Here is a 22,367-nt window from a genome sequence, read left to right on the forward strand (position 1 = left end):
TTAAAAAAAATTTAAAAAAAATTTTAAAAAAAAATTTTTTAAATTTATTTATTTATTTTTTTTACTTTTTACTTTTTAACTTTTTTTTAATGATTCAAATGGGAATATAACCTACTGGATTTGGAAAGAGTAGGGAACTAACTGAACATGGGCTATTTCAAACAACAATATAACAAGCAAAAATATACATGTACCTCAAAAATATCTACAGGAGATGCACAGCATGGGAAAGTCATGTCCTTAAAAAATAGGAAGAAATCCAGGAAAGACCTGACACATGGTCTAAGAGAGGAATCATCAGAAATGTGCAAAAGTACTGTTTGTCTATCATGGTATGCGTTTAGTGCACTGACAGTGTGTTAGCCAATCAGATCGTTTCCAATTGCATCATTTCCTATAGCAACTGTTGACGAAATGTGCAAAACATGCTTCACTAAAGCCTCAGTGAAAAAGTCTCAGTGAAAGGGGGGTTCTGAAGAAGCCGATATTAAGGAAGGGAAACGTGGGAAAGTGCTGAGGTGTGCCAAATTACACAAGAACTGGACTGAAAATCAGTGGCAAAAGTTCTTATGGAGTCATGAATCTAGTTTTGAAATTTCTTACTCAAATTGTCCGCAATATGTACAGAGGTAGTCAACAGAATGAATCTTCAGACATCTGTAATACAGAGGCTCTGTTTGGGGTTGCATTTCAACCAGTAGTCCTGGAGAGCTTGTACCATCAGAGATTAGTCCGCCAGCAAAAACATGCTGTCAGTGATTGGCCAAGAGAGTTTATGTTCTGAAGAATAAAAGTGGTCACACTAACTACTGACTTTTAAGTTTGTTAGAAACGGTTTACCGTCCCATGTCTCTTTGTAGTTTTTTTTTTAGTAGTGAGTCATCTGTCAAAAACAAAATCTTCACCATGTCACACCAACTTCCTGTTGCATCTTCTTCTTCAGTCATTTTAAAAGTACATGGGAGCGATAAAAGCGTCAACACCGCCATCAAATGGACAGGTTTTAAGCAGAAATTTATTGGAGTATAATTTAACCTGTAACATTTTGATGAAGACTCCATAATATGCAGAATTTGTTTCATGTTAAATGCACATTCTGTTTTTGGTTTTATTTTTATGTTGTACAGAAGTACAATGTGTTAAACATGTAAATCAAGAAAACATACATATGTACAAAGAGTGAAAAAAGCAAAGTCAGCTCAATAAATTAAGACATTCAAACATTTGGGGAGCTTCAATAAAAAAGAGAAAATCAAGGCAACATGCAGTCCATTTCAGTGCAGCTGGTGTCAATCATGTCTGCTGTGTCATTCAATGAGATCCTAGAAAAAAGAGAACACAAAATGTATGTGTGAGAAAAATTACACCATCTGGAAAACATTATAAAACAGTGCTAAATAACATCTCGATGCATGCTCAATCATGCTGGTAAGGAAATCCCAAAAAGTTGATTCTGTTCATCCGAATGCAGCGTTTTCAGTAGGAGTCTGAAGAAGAGACGAAGAGATCAATCAACCCTTTGGGAGTGCTAAATAACACTTACATCATCTGAGTCCTGTTGGCAGGCTGTGCTATTGCTGCTCGTGCCGCTTTCATGATCAGCTGCAGTGGAGTTTTCGTCGTCCTGGAGTCGAAGGTTGGAGAAACGATATATCGGTGTCCTGTATTTGGTTTATTTGAAGAGTTTCAGTCAGGTTTCAGAGCTCATCACAGCACAGAAACAGCTTTAGTGAAGGTTACAAATGATCTTCTTACGGCCTCTGACAGTGGACTCATCTCTGTGCTTGTCCTGCTACACCTTAGTGCAGCATTCGATACTGTTGACCATAATATCCTATTAGAACGATTAGAACATGCTGTAGGTATTACAGGTACTGCACTGCAGTGGTTTGTATCATATCTATCTAATAGACTCCAATTTGTGCATGTAAATGGAGAGTCCTCTTCACACACTGAGGTTAATTATGGAGTTCCACAGGGTTCAGTGCTAGGACCAATTCTGTTTACATTATACATGCTTCCCTTAGGCAGCATCATTAGAAGACATAGCATACATTTTCACTGCTATGCTGATGACACCCAGCTCTATCTGTCCATGAAGCCAGATAACACACACCAATTAGTTAAACTGCAGGAATGTCTTAAAGACATAAAGACCTGGATGGCCGCTAACTTTCTGCTTCTTAATTCAGATAAAACTGAGGTTATTGTACTCGGCCCTGAAAATCTTAGAAATATGGTATCTAACCAGATTCTTACTCTGGATGGCATTACCTTGGCCTCCAGTAACGCTGTGAGGAACTTTGGAGTCATTTTTGACCAGGATATGTCCTTCAACGCACATATTAAACAAATATGTAAGACTGCTTTCTTCCATTTGCGCAACATCTCTAAAATTAGAAATATCCTGTCTCAGAGTGACGCTGAAAAACTAGTTCATGCATTTATTACTTCCAGGCTGGACTACTGTAATTCATTATTATCAGGATGTCCAAAAAACTCACTGAAAAGCCTTCAGCTAATCCAAAATGCTGCAGCAAGAGTCCTGACAGGGACTACAAAGAGAGAACATATTTCTCCTGTTTTGGCTTCCCTTCATTGGCTTCCTGTTAAGTCCAGAATTGAATTCAAAATCCTGCTCCTCACATACAAGGTCTTAAATAATCAGGCCCCATCTTATCTTAATGACCTTGTAGTACCATATCACCCTATTAGAGCACTTCGCTCTCGCTCTGCAGGCCTACTTGTTGTTCCTAGAGTATTTAAAAGTAGAATGGGAGGGAGAGCCTTCAGTTTTCAGGCCCCTCTTCTGTGGAACCAGCTTCCAGTTTGGCTTCGGGAGACAGACACTATCTCTACTTTCAAGATTAGGCTTAAAACTTTCCTTTTTGCTAAAGCATATAGTTAGGGCTGGACCAGGTGACCCTGAATCCTCCCTTAGTTATGCTGCAATAGACGTAGGCTGCCGGGGGATTCCCATGATGCATTGAGTTTTTCCTTTCCAGTCACCTTTCTCACTCACTATGTATTAATAGACCTCTCTGCATTGAATCATATCTGTTATTAACCTCTGTCTCTCTTCCACAGCATGTCTTTATCCTGTCTTCCTTCTCGCACCCCAACCGGTCGCAGCAGATGGCCGCCCCTCCCTGAGCCTGGTTCTGCCGGAGGTTCCTTCCTGTTAAAAGGGAGTTTTTCCTTCCCACTGTCGCCAAAGTGCTTGCTCATAGGGGGTCATATGATTGTTGGGTTTTTCTCTGTATCTATGAAGCGTCTTGAGGCGACTTTTGTTGTGATTTGGCGCTATATAAATAAAATTGAATTGAATTGAATTGAACTGTAGCAGACAGCAGGAGACCACCACGGTCAGAGCTTTCAGTGTGCTTAAATTTGAACATGCAGCAGATACCGTATGCGTGACTCACCTGTTTCTATAAATCACTCTCTTGACAACAATCACAGCAGAAACAATAGCTATGAGGACGATGATGACTGCTCCTGCACACACCAGGATCAACACCAGCTTTTCTCGCTGGAAAATACACGAAAAGGTTGATATTTATCCAAACAAAGACAATTTTATAAAATGAAGCAAAGACTGAAAGAGCACAATCAACCTACTGACCGGTGTGTCAAAGTGTGTGACTGAAGATGTGGACATTGCAGGAGGAGCAGGACTAGGTTTAATACCACAGGCTTTGACTGTCTGCTTTATGAGCTGAGGACTGAACCCACCCTCACACCTATCACTCGGGACCTTGCGGTACCTACAAAGACAAAAGGGAATAGAGTGAGATTTGCATGTGTGCATAAAGGTGGTGTTTCTCTTTGCTTTATGAAGGCAATTACCCTTCTGTCAGAAGCTCATCCTCCTCTCCATTCAAACAGAGCTCATAGGTTTTATTTGCAGCGTTTGGCTGTCTCACACACTCTGAGGTGTTAATGTGTCGATAGTAACCAAAGTCGCTGTAGTAAAGGAGAAAAAAAGAGTTTTAGTGCAACCACAAAATGCTTTTCTCTTCTTAAACTCTATATTTTGCAAGAAAATGGGTGCAGCAAATTTTTAAAAAATGTGCAAAGTCACATGAAAATGCAGTACATAAGGAAAAAAAAACACAGTAATGCTGGGTTTTGGGCTGAAGCTATGTCTTTGGCTAAGAATGCAATTAAAATGTTTTAATTTTGTTTTAATTTTGTTGTCTGTTATGTGCAGACACAGCATCCCTTGAGTTAGCTGCCTTTTTTGTGCTTGAGTGATTCACACGTTTCCCAGACAGAGCAGCATTATGCTTTACACACCGTAAGAACACTGGTCTCTCTTGGTCGCTTGCTGCAAAAAGAAGTTCATGATCGTCTGCTTTCTCATCCTTGGCAAGGAAAGCACTCAGGTCACACTTGCCATTGCTACACTCTCATTTAAAAGCCACAGCCATTAACTAGAGGCCAAAAGCAGAACAATGCCGCCTTTCTTCATTAAAAAGGAAAACAAGCAAACAAACAGAAAAAGTAAATGCAAAACAAAAAGCTGATCTTGAACTTCTGAGATGTAAGCAAAGGCCTCAGAATTTCGAATCATTGTACAGCTAAGATAAAGTAATATATTATTATTTATTGTGCAAAAGTCTTGACTAAGCTCTTGTTTATTTTTATTTTTTTTAGAAAAATGGGAAATAGAGTTTGTACACTCTGGCGAGGTTGAAAGTCAGTATTTAGTAAGACCAGTGATGGGACTAATGGCGTTACTTTTTTCAGTAACGAGTAATCTAGCTAATTACTATTTCTATCGTTACAACGCTGTTACTGTTACTAACAAGAAAATGTGATGCGGTCGCGTTACTATTTTTCAACAAACAGACGGCTGAAGCTGTGTTCAGCTTACTCCACCTTATATCAGTTGCATTGAAGAAGCTAACTATGCGCTACAGCTTTCAGCAGCTGCACTCGGCAATCACTTTCTGGCAGACAATCACTTTTTGGCACAACACCTGGAGCTAAGGGGGCAAAACAATCGCATGAGTGCTGCTGTTTGACTGAGGAGGAATAAAGTAGTCGTGGTGAGCCAATCACATGACCAATTTAAGATGACAAAGCAACAAGGTGATATATACCAGTTTTCAAATTGTGTTTATAGACCACGTAAAACCAGAGTCATGATAAACAACATATACTCGGTGTTTTTTCCTGAATACTTTTGTCACGTTTACTGTCTAAGGACAGCGCTAGCAAGCACTCTCTGCTTATGACCACAAAATAAAAAAACAAAACAAAAAACAACAGCAAAAACCAGCCCGTTCATGTTGGTGGAAAAATGCACCATGTCGACCAATCAAAAAATGATATGGACAACATGACATGTGGTTGTTTAGGAAGATGGGATAGTTTTAGGAGTGAGAGAGAGAGAAAGAGAGAGAGAGAAAGACAGTAGAAAAAGAGAGAGCGCGAGTTTTGAGATGTGAGACGTTTAGCATGTTTGGAGTGTGTAGTTAATGTGTTGTCTTGTGTAGTTAGTGTGTAGGGTTGTGGGTAGTTTTGTGTTGTGTGTCAGAACAATGAGATGACTGCTGTCTCCAGGTAAAAAACAGGAGCAGTGATACACCTGCTGCTGTCAGACCTGCAGGTATCAGGCTGTGATGTTCTCCTTTATAGTGGACAGGAATAATTGTTTTGGAGTGGCACAAATAATTTGCGTGGCATCTTATTGAATGCAGAAAAGCTGATTGTTATGTAAATAGTTTAAAATGTTTTTTTTTAAAGGTAAAAGGTAAAATTGACCATTTATATTTGCATTTAAAGTTATGAAATATGATTCAATAAACATGTCTGTGGTTGTTACAGTAAAAAAATATAACTTTTTCTACTCGGATTTTATGTTTTTTTGTCTGATTTTAGATCAGTTGTGTTAATACAGTATGTCAAAATGAAAACATAACTGTAAATTCAGACACGTAAGGTTGTGCTGAAAAGGATGATACCAAACAAGGCAAAGTAAATAGTTTTTAAAGGTGAAATGTAGAGGGAAAATCAAAAGTAGTTAACAATGGCCAATTATACCCTGGACCCCAGAGGGTTAAACATTTTTTTTTTAAGTAACGCAATAGTTACTTTTCAAGTAATTAATTACTTTTAATATCTTGCAACTCAGTTACTAACTCTGTTACTTTTTTGAAGAAGTAACAAGTAACTATAATTAATTACTTTTTCAAAGTAACTTGCCCAACACTGAGTAAAACCATCTATAGTCTTCAACAGAGCCTGTACTCTCTTCAGCAAGCCTTCTTCTAATTCCTTTAAGTTGTTTTCAGGAATAAATCTCCAGGCTCCTTGAAAGACATTCAAAGTTCTTTGGATGTTTCTGCCTTTTGTTCCATTCTCCTTTAAGATTATCCTACACTGCTCCAATAATACTGAGGTCTGGGCTCTGGGAAGACCAATCCATGACTGATAGTGTTCCATTGTGTGTTCTTCCATCCTGGTATGCTTTTACTGCATTCACTGTGTGCTTTGGATCACTGACATGGTGAATATTTAAGCCACTGGCAATCAAATACTTTCCTCACCCTAAACCATGACAGAGCATCCACTGTGCTTTACAGATGGCTTTAGACAATCACTGTTGTACCTTTCCTGATCTCATCCATACATACTGATGACATCTTGAACCAATAATTTCAAATTAAGACTCATCACTCCATAAGACCTGGTACCACTGATTTTCAGTTCAGTTCTTGTGTAACTTAGCGTACTTCAGCCACACTTCCACTGAGCCCATTTCTGGCCACGCCAAACAGTGAGTCTGTTTTTAAATACTCAGTCCCAGAGTCCAATATAATGTACCTGAGAGATACTTCTTAAGAACATGATGTTCATATACTGTCCATCTATACTGTAGATAGTATTTTTTTTTAAGTTTTTCCATGACTTCTTTTGAAACCTGCCCACTTTCATCACATCATTAAGTGGCTTAAAAAATGGTCAAATAGTGACGGGAAATGAGTGGAAAAGTGGCCAGTGTGCAAAGACAAACTTTAGAAGACCTTCAGAAAGCCTTGAGAACTATTGCTCAAGGTCATTAAAAACAAAGAGGGAAAAAAGAAAAGAGTCTGGCTCACTGGAAGCAAAATGTAATGAAATGAAAGGTTTTTACAATAATATGCAGTACGTTACAGGACCATTTAAAAACAAAACAATCCAACATACCACAAGAAATCTTCTCTGGTGCACAGACAAGGGCTTTGCTTTTTCATCACCACAAAGCTTCGCCCATTTCGGCATAGAGATTGCTTCTTTAACCTCCTGTAGGTCTCCTTAACACCCAGGACACATCCATTTCTTTCCGAGTCCCCTCCTTCTGTTGAATGAGCCAACCACTCTTCATAGTCGTTGTCATTACCTGATGAAGGCAGTGATGACCTATTTAACTGTCACTAACGATCCTTTTAAAAAATGCAGGTTTAACAAAACCAAACCTAGAATAAAGCAGTTTTAGGCAATGTTAGTCAAACTAGTGACGCATAAGTCTGTCCCAACACTTACGTCACTTACATAAGATTACTAATGCAAGTGCAAAACAGCATCTGCAATACAACTAGGCAAAATGCCACAGGGGAAATATCGAAAGTCCCGGGAAAGTATCTATCTTTTCACCACCAGATAAAAGGGTGTGGTTTAATTACAGCATCTCACACAAATTGTAGAGGAGAAAACAAAAAAAAAAATGCAAACAGGTCTGTTTTCTTCTTCAAATCTGCGTCATAAACAGAGGTAAAACAAGCGGGATGTGTTTTTACAGGTTTTTAGAGGTTGTGGAAAATCCCTGCTTCTGCAGTCGGAAAACAGCTAATACAACTCACATGAACCTACCACCAGGTGGCAACATGCCATAGAAACCAGTGAAGAGCAAAGAGTGCACAGTAATCGTAGATGTTATTAGACTTACATTCTCTGGTAATGAGACTCTGGAAATCAATGGTGACTGCTACCCACATGGGCTGGCCGTCTTCCTCGGGCCGGAAGCCCCACACACTGACGGTCATGGCGTTGGTCCCCGGCTCAGATGCCAAGCCTGCAAAGAAGAAGGGCTGATCCGTAAAGTTATACAGCTTCCAGCACTGACCCTCATCCGTGGAGAATCTGGTGGTGAAAAACAGTAGAAAAAGAGAAAACTTTAAATATAAGAAAACACTTCCTGTCACTTCCCTGTGGTCTTTAAATGAGAATAAAGTACTTGATAGTCTTGACTTGTCCTTCACGATGGGCCTCCACAGCCACAATTAGACCCCCAGAGTCCAATATAGTGTAGTGATGAGGACCCCTCAGCGTCCCCCTCCAGTTATAACCTCCATCTGAGGAAACAAACACGTCGGGGTTCTGCGATGATGACAGAGAATCACCCACGCTGCCTGTTAAAAACAGGAAATCATCTATAAGTGTGCATTTTACACAGTATTTGGACAATGGTTTGGACTGAAGCACTGAAAGTAATTACAAATTAATTACCATGCGCAATAACCAGACCAACAGCAGCCGGCTCAGACAGGGTCACCATGGGAACTATATGGTTATTACGACTGTGTTCCCCATGTATATGGAGATTGCACTGGCAAAAGAAAAAAAAAGATCAAAATGAAAACACATACATACAGACAGATAAATTAATTTTTTTTCTATGTAACATACACTCTTGATCTTGTCTCCACAATTTATGTTCTCGGGTTTTTTAAGCGGTCTCCACGTCCCTCCTCTGTTGAATGAAATGACAGATTTTATACGGCCATCTGAAAGAAAAACGAAGTATTCCGGTCAATATTCAGTAAGTTCAATCAGGATTTTAGATATAACTCTCATTATGCAACTCATGGCTGTTTATTGAAAAATCAAATGATTTGCTTTTAGGCTACTCTAAAAAAAAAACAAAAGAAAAGACTGAGCTTCTGTTCCTATGGGATGATTTTAGAAGTCTCACAGCCTGGCTTTTGTGCTCTGCTCAACAATGCTGAGGCCATGCATGTGCCATGACAACCTCTCTGTAAAGTTTAATAAGTTTTCCTACTAATTTCTTTCTTTCTTTCTTTTGTAGCTTTTATGAGCAGGGTGGAGTCCACCTGCTCCGGGTGTTACAAACCGGGATCTTTGTCTTTGTTTTTTCTTCACGTCAGCAATCAGCTCCTTAGTTTCGTTAATGTTGGGTAATATTTTGTTCTCTTAGCACCGCACTGCAGTATTGCTGATGACAGTCGTGTTCTCTTCTGTCAGACAATGATGTTATTGGTTGAGCACTAAATTGAAAGCGGCATGACAGCCTGTCCAATCTCCTCAATTCAAACACTTATAACTCATAAAGTGTCACAAAACAGACAACTGGGGGCTACATTTTGGGGGTTGGAATCAAAAGCTTTTGGCTTAAAGCCATTTTTTACAGGAGTCATGTACGAAAAGCTACGAGACAGAAGATGCATACAATACCTGTATGGAGAATCTTACCAACGTCTAGCTTATTAGTGAGGTACACTCCTCTCAGTGAAGTAATGTTGGTGAAGTCACTCTTTCGATGTCCATCAAACAGGTGGCGCTCTAGAGATTTGGAGAACAAGATCCCACGGTCGTCTGAGGTGTACATGGTCCCAAAGAAGGTGTCTGAAATAAAACGGAAAGCACGAATGTATCTCGCAAAATTACAACACATTTTAACCTCTCCTATGTAAAGAGTTGAATTTTTGCAGAAGTCTCAAGCCACTACTCATGTCTTTATATTTTGCTAGAAAAATAGTAAATCAGTGCAGTTACTTATTGAAACATATGCAAAAAAAACCCCCAAAAAACAAGTTCTAGCACATTTGAAAGCCAATACTGCAATAATGTTGTCGTCTGGACTCTAAGGAGGTTAAACCAAGGCTGATAGTGTTAAAAGCATTGATTAATACCTTGAGTTAGGTGCTATTCTTGTGCCTGAATGATTCATAGGCCAGTGTTAAGTGACTTAACAAAATAAATTATAATAATAATAAAACATTTCTCCATCACCTGAGGGAGGTGATGGGGACATGTTAAGCTTTTGAATGTGTGTCCTCGTGTGTGCATGTGTATTTGTGTTACACCCCGATGCCAAGATATGCTTATCAGCTTTTGCAGTGAAACCTAAGTCTTCCTCGTTTCAGCCAGCAAAAGACAAAGTCACCCCACACCACCCATGCACCACTGTCTCAAGCAGGTGTGAGCCAAAAATTGTATTATACTAAAAAGAGAATAAAATTCCTTCCAATTGAATGAGGAAGGAAAAGAAAGGGCACGAGTTGGAGAGGGAGATAAAAACAGAGATGGAAAGGAACAAAGCCATGAGATCTAGACTTGCATGGACACACACTCAGTATTATGGACTGATTTGTCAGCAAGTCCAAGAACTTGTTAAACCAGTCTGGTCTTTTCAGTTGAAGTTTTCCATTTCAACAGAAAAAAAAACTGATATGCTGTGAGGACACGTTCGCAAATATGTGTCAGTCATAGGGTTAATTTTTATAGATGTGGCTTTTTGAATGGAAAACATTTTCAAAGATATTAAAAGGTCCCATTTGCGGGTTTATGTATGTCTGATACCTCCCGGGTTGTCCACGTGCAGGAAGAGCATATCCTCATCTCCATCCAGGATGGAATAAAACTGCAAACAGAGACACATATGAAAATCGAGAGCAGACGTGAAAAAACACGCACACACAAAAGAGATGACTCGTTCAATTTTTTGCTATAAATCTTGTCTAATCTTCTTGAGACAGAATGTGTGTTTGTGCTGTCAACAAGATGTGTGGGTGTTTCATCAGAGCAGGTGTGTGTTCAGCTGGTGTTGAAAGGGAAAATGTTGCCACCGATGTTTTTTCTGCATATCAACCAACTTCCTTAGTATGAATGAAGTATCTGCATTTATCTTTAATGTTCCCCACCCATAAACCTGACACAAAGACAAACGGAGCGGTGCGATAAACATCTCAATTATCATTTAAAGAAAATTTGTTATAAGTGCCGATTCAATTCAATTTAAAGCTACTGTGTTGTGCTGGGAGGGAAAGGGTAGAACCACATCTTGCTTATTAATAACTTACTAAGAACTAAGAGCAGTAAAAATACTATATCTTTGAAGGGTCAGTGATATGTGCTGATAAAAAAAGCAGACAAATGGCTGTGCACTGTAGTGGAAGGTTAAATTTCGGTGTTGACTAGACAATCTGTTTTTATATACTTAGTGCAGGAGGGGATTAATAATGAGGGCAAAAACTGATGATGTGTGGAGTTCACACATCATCAGCTTTTGCCCTCAGGCAATCCTGATGAATTTACCTACAGTAGATCTAATTGTACAGTACCTACAGTACAATTAGATCTGAAAAAATTCCTGAATCTACCTACAGCAAATTCACCAGACTTGCCTGAGGGAACACATCATCAGCTTTTGCCCTCAGACAAATGTGATGAATCTACTGGAGATTCATCAGAAAGCGAAAACGTTGCTGTACATTCATCAGATTTGCCTGAGGGCAAAAGCTGATGGTGTGTGAAGTCGAGTGACTCCAAAAATCATCAGCCATACTTTTGATTTCATTTTCGGCCTGTTACTGCACTACCGTGTTGGGCGACCCTTGAGAAACTGCCCTAATTTTGGTAATATTTTTTGGTACCAACACCAAAACATTATTAACATATTAGACTGTTTTCATTAAGAGAGTGCTATAATATGCTTTGCATTACCTCAAAATCTCCCAGTTTGATTAGTTTAAAGTAACTCTTTAGTACTTGAAGACACTAATAAGCTCTACTACCACTTCCACAGTGTTCACTGTGATTCTAATGAGGTCTCATACTGTTTGTAGCCTCCCAAGAGGTTTTTTGGCTACATTGTACATAATGCTGCTGTTATCAAAACAATTTATGAGTTCTGTCCCACAGTTGCTTTTTTTAAGTACTCTCAGCCGCCCACGTGATTCCCACATACAGCAAATGGATCCACATGTGTGGTTTGGCACAGATTCCACTTTTATCCAGAGTCTGGATCAGATCTAGGAATACACTACTTGTGAGGCTGAGCTTGTTTCTTCTCCCAGAACTGAACAAGTTAATTTTACCGTGTAAGGTGAATGTGTTAACCTCTACACTACAGAGGTGCATCTGTATTGTATTTAATATAGACATGAAATTATATACAGAGGGTGGAGTATAGAAATGTTAACAACACTAAAGCCAAGGAAATCTGCACAGGCTCTTGGATTTTACTTCATGTTATGCTGGCCTAAAGAGAGAGACCACTGGGAATCTGCACAAAGATAAATATTAAATACTTTTGACTTTGAATCAAACAAAGCTGCTCTAGTAGAGCCCAAGATTAAAAATGGAGCTGAATTCTTGCAGAACAGATCCTCTTTTAGTTTGAATGATAAGTAAGCACAATCTATCTGTGTACATCCCTGGTCGTCTCGGTCATGGTAATCTTAAGCACTTAAAATAAAGTAAACTTGACTTCTTCTTGTTTGTGAAAACGTTTTGCCGCTCATCCAAGAGACTTCTTTAATTCTAAAAACTGATGAGTTAGATCATCGCCTTGGAGGTTGTCCCAAGAGTTACTGACTGGCTGCATGAGGGTATGAGGGTCACGTGAGGTAAGGAGTGAAGCTAGGCTGTCAGAAGAAGTCAAGTTTACTTTATTTTAAGCGCTTAAGAAGTAATCAAGATCATACATTTGACTGCCTCGTGCTACAGTTACATTTTGAATACTACCAAACATAATTGGTTCAATTCCCAGACCTACCTGTAGAATATTAGATGTTGTTGCTAACACACTCAACAGAAATGATGGTTGATATTTTCTCTCACCTGCTCAGTGGATGCAGAAGGCAGGAGTGCTTGACTGAAAGTATCTCCTTGGTCTGATGAGAAATACATCACACGAGGAGATCTCTAGGAGAAAAATAATGCATGACTATATAGATGGAATATATACTACTCGATAGACCGAAGTGTATAAAAAATGATCCAGCCATCTTACCGGGTCTTCCATAACAGAGAAGAAGAGAAACGCTCCTATGTAACCAAAACTGTAGATGTCCTCATGGATTATGGTGAAGGTCTTCCCCAGGTCCTTTGTTCTTTTCAGGATTAAATCTCCCCTCTCCTCTGCCTCAACTGTATCGGCAAATGACAATAATAACACGAATAAGTTCAATAAGAAATGTGCACTTGCCTTAAACACATTTAAGCTCATTGCTCATCCGCATAAAGCATGCACCCTCACAAGCAATAAATGTTTTGAGTGAAAAAAAGTACTTATATTTATTTTGAGCTTGTGAAATTAGGCTCTGATGTACACAAGAGTAGTGATCTGACGGATAAGTGAAAGTTGTCTGGTTTGATCCTGGAAGGAGATGTAGATCCTTTTGGGGTTGTGTCAAGAAGGACTTTCAGTGTAAAAATCCACCAAATCAAAAGCTGTGGAGGGTAAGGCAATAGTGTTTTCTCATGTAGCTGTCTAAGAATAAGCGCTGCTCTACTAATGGATTTAGTCATCTTAGCAATTATAAATCAAACTTAATCTCAATACACTATACTCTACCCCTCAGTTCCTCACACAACTTGGTAATTTATTTAGTTGTTTTGCAATGTGCTTATAGCATGTCAGTTTTGAGCTTCTTCTGCTGCTTTATTGTTTTATTGTACTTTAATAGCTTTTATGCCGCCCCGTAATCAAAGGATTTTTCCTGTGAGATAATAAAGATTTTAACTTGGCTGCAAAAGCCATAAAGATGCAGATTAGATTAAACATTAAAAGCAGAATTCTTATGACTATGCAAACCCTGTTACACACAAAATAAAAACATATATACACACTAGAATACAGACAAGCCTGTATTACAAAGTGTCTGATCTTTAAATTGCACCAGTTTTACAAAACCCTTTAACAGCTTTACAGGTTCTTACCTGCATCTACTTGACTGCAGCTGAAGAACAAATTTATGCCAGCTCCCCTGATGGAAAGTGGAAGGAAAAAAATTACAAACACCTCAAAATGTCACAATTTTAATAGGTCATGTTTCTTTTTAAACAAGCATTTATTGCTTCATAAAAACCTTGCTCGTATCATCTCAGTTTATTCAAAGTCCCACATGTTACGCATGTCATTATGCATTTTCCAGTGCTGTTACTATATTTGTGCCACAGAGCTATCACTGTTTGATATATTGAATAACTCTTTTTCCTTCTTTATTCTCACCATGAGAAAGAATGCACTCCATCGTGAACTTTTGTCCACCAGGCCCCAAAGTCCAGAGAAAGCCAAAGACCGCCCTGAAAGTCAGGAAACAGAGCAATGTTTACACATTAAGGAGTGTTCCTGATGTGTGTTTGTGTGGATGATAAACATGTGTGTCTGTGTGATAGCCAGGAATATTAAACAAAGCAACGGAAACCACTAAGGGACTTTAAAAGTTCAACAGACTCACATCAATGCTGAGGGCCACAAGATAGTCAGGGTTGAGGAAGTGGTACACGATTGGCTGCGCCAGGTGAAAGGGCAGTTGGATGAACTTGAAGGTTGCACCAGCATCCGTGGAGGTGAAGATAATCCCACCTGGATTGTTAAGCACCGGTGTGTCAGCTGTTAAAATCACCTGTCAGTAAAAATCAATGGAAAACTGCTCAGAGATGGAAATTTGAGAAAGAATTTTAGCTTCGTCAATAACTTTTTGTAGTTTCGTGCAGAATTGTCTGCTTAAAATTCAGTGCATGCAAGCTCTGTACTAGTGATTTCAAGAAAGAAAGAAGAAAACCATCCACTTTCTCAGCTAAAGATTCTGCTTGCATAGCTCCGTGCAATATAATCAGTCTGTGAACAAAACTGTAAGAACACTAGTGGGTAAGACTCAAGCTGATTAGATGTCAGCATACATGATATTTTCACACCTTCATGTCAAAACATCACAAGGTCCACAGCCAAACATGCAATGCAGTTTACCATCACTAACTGCTCTTTCATTGCACACCCACAGAAAAGTGTTAGTAAGAGTGTAAAATAGTGCTACTTACAGAGATCCCAGGTCCAACACTGACTCCAAATTCCTCCTTAATAAAGGTGTGGTTGATGCTCTGAGAAATGTCATGAAAAGATTTGCCATAATCCGTGCTGATGAGAGAGGAAAGATGGTTACGTTTTGATTGAGGTGCCCACGGTAGCTGCTGATCAGATTCTAACTCACCTTCTGTAAAGTCGTGAGGAGCCTCCTTCATTTAAAGGATGAACTGGACCACTGATTGTTGACAGCACCAAGACCACCTATCAAATGAAGAAATATAGTTACAACTTTAAACACTGGGTTAAAAAGTCACAGATAGATTAAGATGATCCACTCTAGCACACCTTAATTTGGCTTTTATTTTAAACCAGCATGTTGTCTAACATGTCTCTTAAAGCGCAAAAACCTGGTCAAATCTGTGCTTTCATTCTACAAACAAATCCTTAAAGTACAAGATGGAAAGCTCAGAGATTGTGACCACTGTCAGAGCTAATGAAATGTAGGTTTTTCTTATTTTTTCCTTAACACTTCATTACTATATTCCAGTTGTCACTGACAGAACTAGTAAGATAAGGATAAAACCAGGGGTACTGTGAAATGACATACCCACGGATATTAAAGAATGAGGAGAATTTGCTGTGTTTAAAATCAGCCTCAATTATATTTAATTCATTATCGTATATTGATGCATATTTGTGTGTTGTGGCACTTTTTTTCCTTTACAAACTCTACATTGAATTCTATTGTGCCCCTGTGACATGTAAGAGGCTATATGCAATAAACCTTCTGTATAAGAAGCTACTCACCCCTGTATCATCACCAACCCATGTGAGAATTACGTAGGAACCATCATCACCATTAAAACCTGTCTAAAGAGAGAGGAGAAAAACTCACACATCACAAAAACAGGCCTAACGAGCTAAATTAGATCTCTTCTCACAATTTCCTGTAATTTTCCCAATAATACTCTTTGCCAAATGAGTATACGGGCTTACATTACTATACGTGTTTATATTACTTTCACTTGGTTGAGAAACCCTGTTAAGCATTGCAAAACACAAATAAAAACGGGTACCAACTTCAAAGTCCTGGAATCTCCTCCTTTACATTAAATAAAAGGCACGACGGACATTGCACCTGCCTATATTGACCAAGCTGCAGCTCACCTCGTGTGTGTTATCATCCAGAACCTCGTGTTCGGCGGGGGTGAGAAGGAGCCGACAAGAGGTGAAGGGAGGACCATGTGAAGGCTTGGAAAGGCCTGGGGAGCTGCTGGCATCCCTCCTGGGGCGACGGCGCATTTGGTCCTGGCTCTCACTATGCTGAGTCCGGCGGAAAGTCAGCGTCTTTCCCTCCTTGATTCTGCATTCAACTCTCATAAGAAGAACGACGGACACCCCCAAAAGCATCAAATGTCTCCAGATCATGTCGACAGTGATGTGACTGCAATGGAAAAAAAAGAGTCCCACTGACCGATATCCCTGGCAATAATGACTCACTTTTGTTGTACTCTAAAGGTAAGTGGGTGTGGGAAGTGCTTGGACGGGTCATTAACATAAAAAGTGCTGCGCTAAGTGGCACTTCCACCACCAGCAGGTGCTTCTGCCCGCATCCTGGTGACCTAACTGCAGGGAGAAAAAGGTTTGTCTTAAAACAACAGATTAATTCGTGATTCGTTCACTTATCGTCAATATATTAACAAATGAATTAGCAACAACAAAAAACAACTGGAATTCACATTTACAGAAGTTAAGGACATTTTAAGGACAGCTTCAAAAGAAAAGTTCTGGCAAGCTTTGAAAGAAATAAGAGACGTTAATGTGACATAAAATCGCAGTAGTATGGGCAGGTTAACGCAAGAGGTCGACATGTATTCACTTGTGTTGCTTTCAGATGTGTAGAATAGAATAGAATAATCCTTTAATTGTCCCACAAGGGGAAATTTGGTTGAAACAGCAGCCAGAAAGACACATATACAAACAAACAGTACACAGGACACATAACAGAAACATACACAATTCTTTCTTACATATTTACATGTATGAACATGATAGGCTATGCTGGCAAAATACCTCAGGGAATTATGACTATGATTCATCTAGTTAAGTTGTTACGACCTCATAGTCATGTCCTGAACAAGTCAGATCTAAGGAATCAGAGGGCTGGGTTTTTTTGGCCGGGGGGCGGTGCCACAGAATTACACAGGTGCTTTCACCGCGGGGTGAAAGCAGCTGTAACAGGCTTTCCCTTTGGAATACCTTTTTATTTCCAAGACACCATGTGAACTATTACAGGAACTTTCATCTTAACAGATATAGAAAGTGAATTAATACATAGTTTCAATTAGGATTAAAGGTAAAGAAAATTAATTATAATGGTGCTGTATGCATTTAAGGGTAGGAAACCGAAACCACTGAAGTGGTAAAACAAGATATCTAATAATTTGTGAGAACTGAAGTGTGGCACATTAGTTAAAAACACAAAACATAATCTTATGATGAGTCACCTCTAATGACTTGGTTTTAGGTACAACTACAACCCTTATAATGAAAAAGCACTCGAGATATTGGAAAACTGACAGCAATAAGTATGGGCGCCACCAATGGGTGGTCAGTGGGGGGCTCTGGCCACCCACCCAAAATTTGCTTTGTGGGAGAGTGAATCTTAATCTGCTTCAGCCTAGCTCTGCCGAAAATCTAAAGCGATGGCTGGACTTCCAGTCAATCAATCAATTAAAACTGATTATTATGATTTCAAAATCTTCTTCGCTTTTCATATGTGCCTATTTTCAGTGATATCAACTTTAATAGTGGGGAATTAACTAAGCTTATGATTTTTTTTCTTTCTCTCATTTTTGCCATTTTCAAGTAACGTATATTTGATATCAGCATAATAAAACTGGAAATTCAGTTTTTGGTGTGCCACCCCAATAACATTAGAGAACCATCCCACTGCTGATATGATGAATGAGCTTCTTAAGACACTTGGCAAGGAACTTATCTCTGCAGGGGGACTATTGTAATTCGTTGTTATCAGCTCGCTCTAAAAGCTCCCAGTTCAGATTCAGGCGATAGAAACTCTCTACTTTACAATAAGGCTTAATATTTTTTTTAATGTTAAAGCCTATAGTTAAGGCTTGATCAGATGTTCCTGAATGCTGCCTTAATTATTGCTATAGTAGGTTTGGATTGCTGAGGGCTTCCCAATGATGCACTAAGTGTTTGCACTTCAGTCTTATCTCTTCTTTCTATGCATGTTTATACAACACAATATTTAATCATTAGCAATTATTTCACACTGCCTCTCTTTCCTGTAGTGTGTCTTTTGTCCTCCCTCTCTTGTCTTTACGGAAGGTGGATTCCTCTCCCTGAGCCTGCTTTTCCTGAAGATTTCTTCCTGATAATAGGGATAAAACATTTTCATTCCTACTGTCGCCAAATGCTTGCTGAAATGGAGTTTTGTGATTGCTGGAGTTTCTTTCTAATATTGTAGCTTAATGTACCTTACAATATAATGTGCCTTTAGGAAAAAGTTGTTATGAATTAGCGCTATGTAAATAAAATTGAATTGAACTGAGTGGCATGTTCCACCTGAAGGAGGTCCTGGGGCAGACGCATGGCATGCTGGAGAGATTATATCTCTCTGCTGGCCTGGGAAGGCCTCAGTTTTCCTCTGAGAGAGGTGTGGGCTTTGCTGCTTAGGCTGCTGCTCTCGTGGCCTGTCCCATGAAAAGTGGAAGAAAATGGTTGGATGAATGAACTGAATTCTATAATAGGTAGAATAATACATGGTTCCAATTAGGTTTAAAGGTAAAGTGTCTTAAATGTATTATCCCATATCCTATTAGGGTACAGAAGCAGAAACCACAGAAGTGAACTTAAGGGTGTGTAGAAACACAAAAAACTTCTTTGTAATGACTTGTCTCTGACTTGGTTTTATTTGTGCTTGGGTTTGCTTCCCAAAAACACTTTAAAAGCCCTTGGGATAATCAAAGACTGAGAGCCAAGTCTTTTGTGCAGTGAAACCATTCAAGCTTCAATGGTTATTTTGTCCACTTGAAAGAACTAGAGATCATAAAGTGGTAAACCACAAAACTCTTATATAATTCACGTTAAAATTCCCCCAAAATGCTGTTTCTTTGATTAATATGATTTCCTTTTTAGATTTTTTTTTTCTGTGACCAGAGGTTTTCTGATTTAGCTCCCAACAGTGATTCACTGTTCACTTTCTATTTTCTGATTTTGTCTCCTGAAAAGCCTGAGATGGTATCTGCGCTTGATAAGAACAACAAATGTTATTTACAACATTTTACCTTTATTCACGTTGAAATCCTGCACAGAGTCGTGCTTTTCAGCTTTTACAGATCATTTCCCAGCTTTGTCGCGCAACACATATTTGATTCACAAAACCTTACTCACAACAAAAAGGCAGACAGATCTTTACACAGTGGAGAGCTTGTTGCGCAATTTTTGCTGGAAGTCTGAAAGTTTTTTTCTTTTTTTCCATTTTCTAGAGAAGTCATGTTTTGTTAAGACCTGTTAGTTTTATGGCAGCCTGCTTTTCTCTTTTTGACTCCAAGTTCAGTTGCTGGATCACTACCAAACTGAAACGCACACCTTGTACTCTGACTTCTACATGCTGCAATAAACTTACACACATCAAAGACATTCATCAAAAATCCCCCAATGTTTTCATTCACTTTGCTTAGAAAATTATATACAAAATGTGTACTTTTAACACAAGGAATGTGTTCTGTGTTCAGTAGTGGTTTTACACAATAGCTGCTACAAGACATGACAGCAGACAATGGGCTACAAAAAAGTGCCCAAACAGAAAGAACCATTTGGACCATAAATCCACATAAGTGAACATCCCATGTCCTTCCAGACAGTTGCAGAACATGTCCAAAAACTACAACATGACGATCTTCTCATGAGCCAATGTTTTTAGTCACGGGCCGCCCTCTCCAGTTGTTTGAAGAAATGTCCCTCTCTGTCTGTTGGTTCAGCTCCTGTAAGTAGTGATGGTCCTGCACGTGCATGAGACCACCAACGGAGTCCGCAATTTCATAAAGGACTGCAAGGACGGAAAGTGCTGTTCCAAAGAAATACATTTTCAGGATGGCTGCCACCATGGTTTCTGTGAGGAAGAGCTGCCTGCAAAAGGAGAAGTAAATATTCAGATTTTGATGACAGACAAACATTAATTCTACAGCAGGGGGGCCATATTTAGATTTCCAAAAAAAAAAAAGAGGACACTTGGACCAGTCATGAAGAACTTTAATACTGTTTGCTTAAAGAAAACTTTAACATATTTAAACGAAGCCTTCTCTGTGCGGTTAATGAATGGTGAAATTAAAAAAAAAATGTCATATAGGCTTTTATAAGTCTATAAGTGCAAAAAAGGACAGTTGGTAATCCTATTCTACAGCAGATTTTAAAAAAAGGGGGAAAAAAATCAGGTAAAAGATTTGTAAGAAAAGCTGAGGCAAAAAAACCTAAACAAAAACATGCATTGATCTATGCATGTTTGACAGATAGCTTGTCACCAGCCTACAGATTTTTGAAGCCAAGCAGGTAGCTGAATTTTGAAACAGTTCATGTGCATTTTGATCACTGTTTATATCTCGATGACCGCAGTACAAAATTCACCACAAGACACAGTAAACGAGTAAAAGCCTTCTGTTTTAGAAAGAACTGATCTAGGAAGGAAGCTTGAATCACCGGCATACATCAACAGGAAGACAATTCGTGCTGCGTTTGCAAACTTCTGGAAGAATCAACTTTACCCTGAGGAATAATCTAAAGTCTTTACGTCTCTACACATTTTCGACGATGCAGCTGTTACTTTCAATGCGGATGTAATAGTTTCACTTATTCACTGTGCTCAAATTTACTTAAAAGAAGTGAAAAATAAAAGAGTAAGGGACGACTCAAGGCAACAGTCAGAAAGCGAAAGACGCATGGCTTTCAATGCGATAAAACACAGACATTAAATGCTGCTTGTCGGTACTTTAACCGAAAGGCTCTTAAAGACTGGGACATGGTTTCTAATGGCACGATAACATACCGGAATATCCACCGATCTGTAAACCGTTGTTCTCTCTCGTTTCTCGAAGCTGTGCAGGCTCTGTTTCTCCAGCGGGCACGACACGGCACGGCACAGATCATCCAAGAAACCAGTTAAGTTGTTTGGTTATTTTGTCCGTCTGTTAGTTCACACAGTGTTTCTTCGTGCGAGGTGAGGAACTCTTCGTCCAACCCGCTGCTGTGCCCGCACGGTCTGACTCCCCCTCTCACTCTCTGCTGTGGCACGGTCTGACTCCCCCTCTCACTCTCTGCAGTGGTATGATAGACGACGTCACGAAGAGGAGAGTTCTGGGTTTTCCAGGCTGTTGATTAATTTCCTGTTTTAACAGCACTCAAATCACTTTCGGCCTAATTGTTGTGTCGATAGTCAGTTCACGACTGACACATTATCTGATAAGGATATGGGAAATTTGTAAACGATTTCTAGTGGGGGAAAAAATGACAGTTAAGTGTGTGGACTGTGGTTAATTTCCTTAAAGCTAAATTCTTTTTTTTAATGACCAGCAATTGTTAATTATTCTTGACTACATTCAGGTTTTGCAAAAATGTGCCATTTCGGAATCGTGACACTCGGGCTTAGAGACCAGGCAAACCGGTTGTGAGGGAAAATGAAGATTCCCCAACTAATTTCCAGTAGTTGCTGGGAGAGTGATTGATAAAGAGTCACGCAGCCCTACTGTCAGTGACACCCTGTCGCTAGAGAAACTGGCATCCAAATGTAATTGCGTTGGTCTTTAGCATATTGTTGACCAAATTAAACTTGTCTACAACATCTGTCTAGCTGTTCTCCAAGGTGTAGTTTCTGCTCTGCATCACACTTAGTTTGATAAAGATAGTAAGTTTCAAACATGAAAAACTACAGGCAGCCATGCAATCAATAAAATGTTTTTGGTTGTATCATATCTAATATTTGAACATCAGTTGAGCAATGTGTGCATAATGTCAAGTGAGAAACCTTAAAAAGGTTTTAGCTTGCTGGGGAAGCCACCAGCTGCTGGGGAAAAACATGCATTCCCAGATTTGTTGGCAGTGGTTCTTGGAGGTTGCTGGCTGTTGCTGGTCGGTTGCAAAGAGTGTGCAGCACCAAAAACCTCATGATTGCTTTGGTTGCTGCTCTCTTTGTAGCAACTCTCTTTTTTTACTTTCTCTTTTAGTGGACTACCTGACAAGCAGTAGTAAAGGTTGGTAAAGTGCGTGCCAACTTGCCAATGTTAGGAAATATACATTTCCCCCC

The 22,367-nt window shown here is 39.3% G+C and overlaps 1 protein-coding gene across 1 annotated transcript; it reads right to left on the reverse strand.

The window, feature by feature from the left end:
• Nucleotides 1–80: 80 nt before the first annotated feature.
• LOC309692918 (sortilin) lies at nucleotides 81–21,837 on the reverse strand. Its single transcript, XM_082511805.1, has 23 exons — nucleotides 21,114–21,837; nucleotides 17,117–20,200; nucleotides 16,211–16,487; nucleotides 15,851–15,913; nucleotides 15,228–15,304; nucleotides 15,058–15,154; nucleotides 14,475–14,642; nucleotides 14,246–14,319; nucleotides 13,954–14,000; nucleotides 13,025–13,161; nucleotides 12,853–12,936; nucleotides 10,591–10,651; nucleotides 9,481–9,633; nucleotides 8,677–8,774; nucleotides 8,497–8,596; nucleotides 8,225–8,399; nucleotides 7,937–8,130; nucleotides 7,198–7,390; nucleotides 3,850–3,966; nucleotides 3,626–3,767; nucleotides 3,426–3,532; nucleotides 1,544–1,661; nucleotides 81–1,322 (listed from the first exon to the last, which is right to left on the reverse strand). Exons 2-23 carry the CDS (start codon nucleotides 17,140–17,142, stop codon nucleotides 1,308–1,310), a joined length of 2,523 nt encoding a protein of 840 aa, XP_082367931.1. The 5' UTR covers nucleotides 17,143–20,200; nucleotides 21,114–21,837; the 3' UTR covers nucleotides 81–1,307.
• Nucleotides 21,838–22,367: the final 530 nt, after the last annotated feature.

The sequence above is a fragment of the Aulonocara stuartgranti genome (genome assembly GCF_965226115.1).
Source record: "Aulonocara stuartgranti genome assembly, chromosome: 17".
NCBI lineage: Eukaryota > Metazoa > Chordata > Actinopteri > Cichliformes > Cichlidae > Aulonocara > Aulonocara stuartgranti.

What these genes read in the sequence shown, in the direction of transcription:
- LOC309692918 (XM_082511805.1), bottom strand. Translation starts at nt 17,142, where the DNA reads ATGAATCATAGTCATAATTCCCTGAG. An exon ending in GCACGTGGACAACCCGGGAG is followed by an intron (nt 9,634 to 10,590) that starts GTATCAGACATA and finishes GTTTTATTTCAG; the next exon opens with ACACCTTCTTTGGGACCATG. An exon ending in GGACAAGTCAAGACTATCAA is followed by an intron (nt 8,131 to 8,224) that starts GTACTTTATTCT and finishes TTTCACCACCAG; the next exon opens with ATTCTCCACGGATGAGGGTC.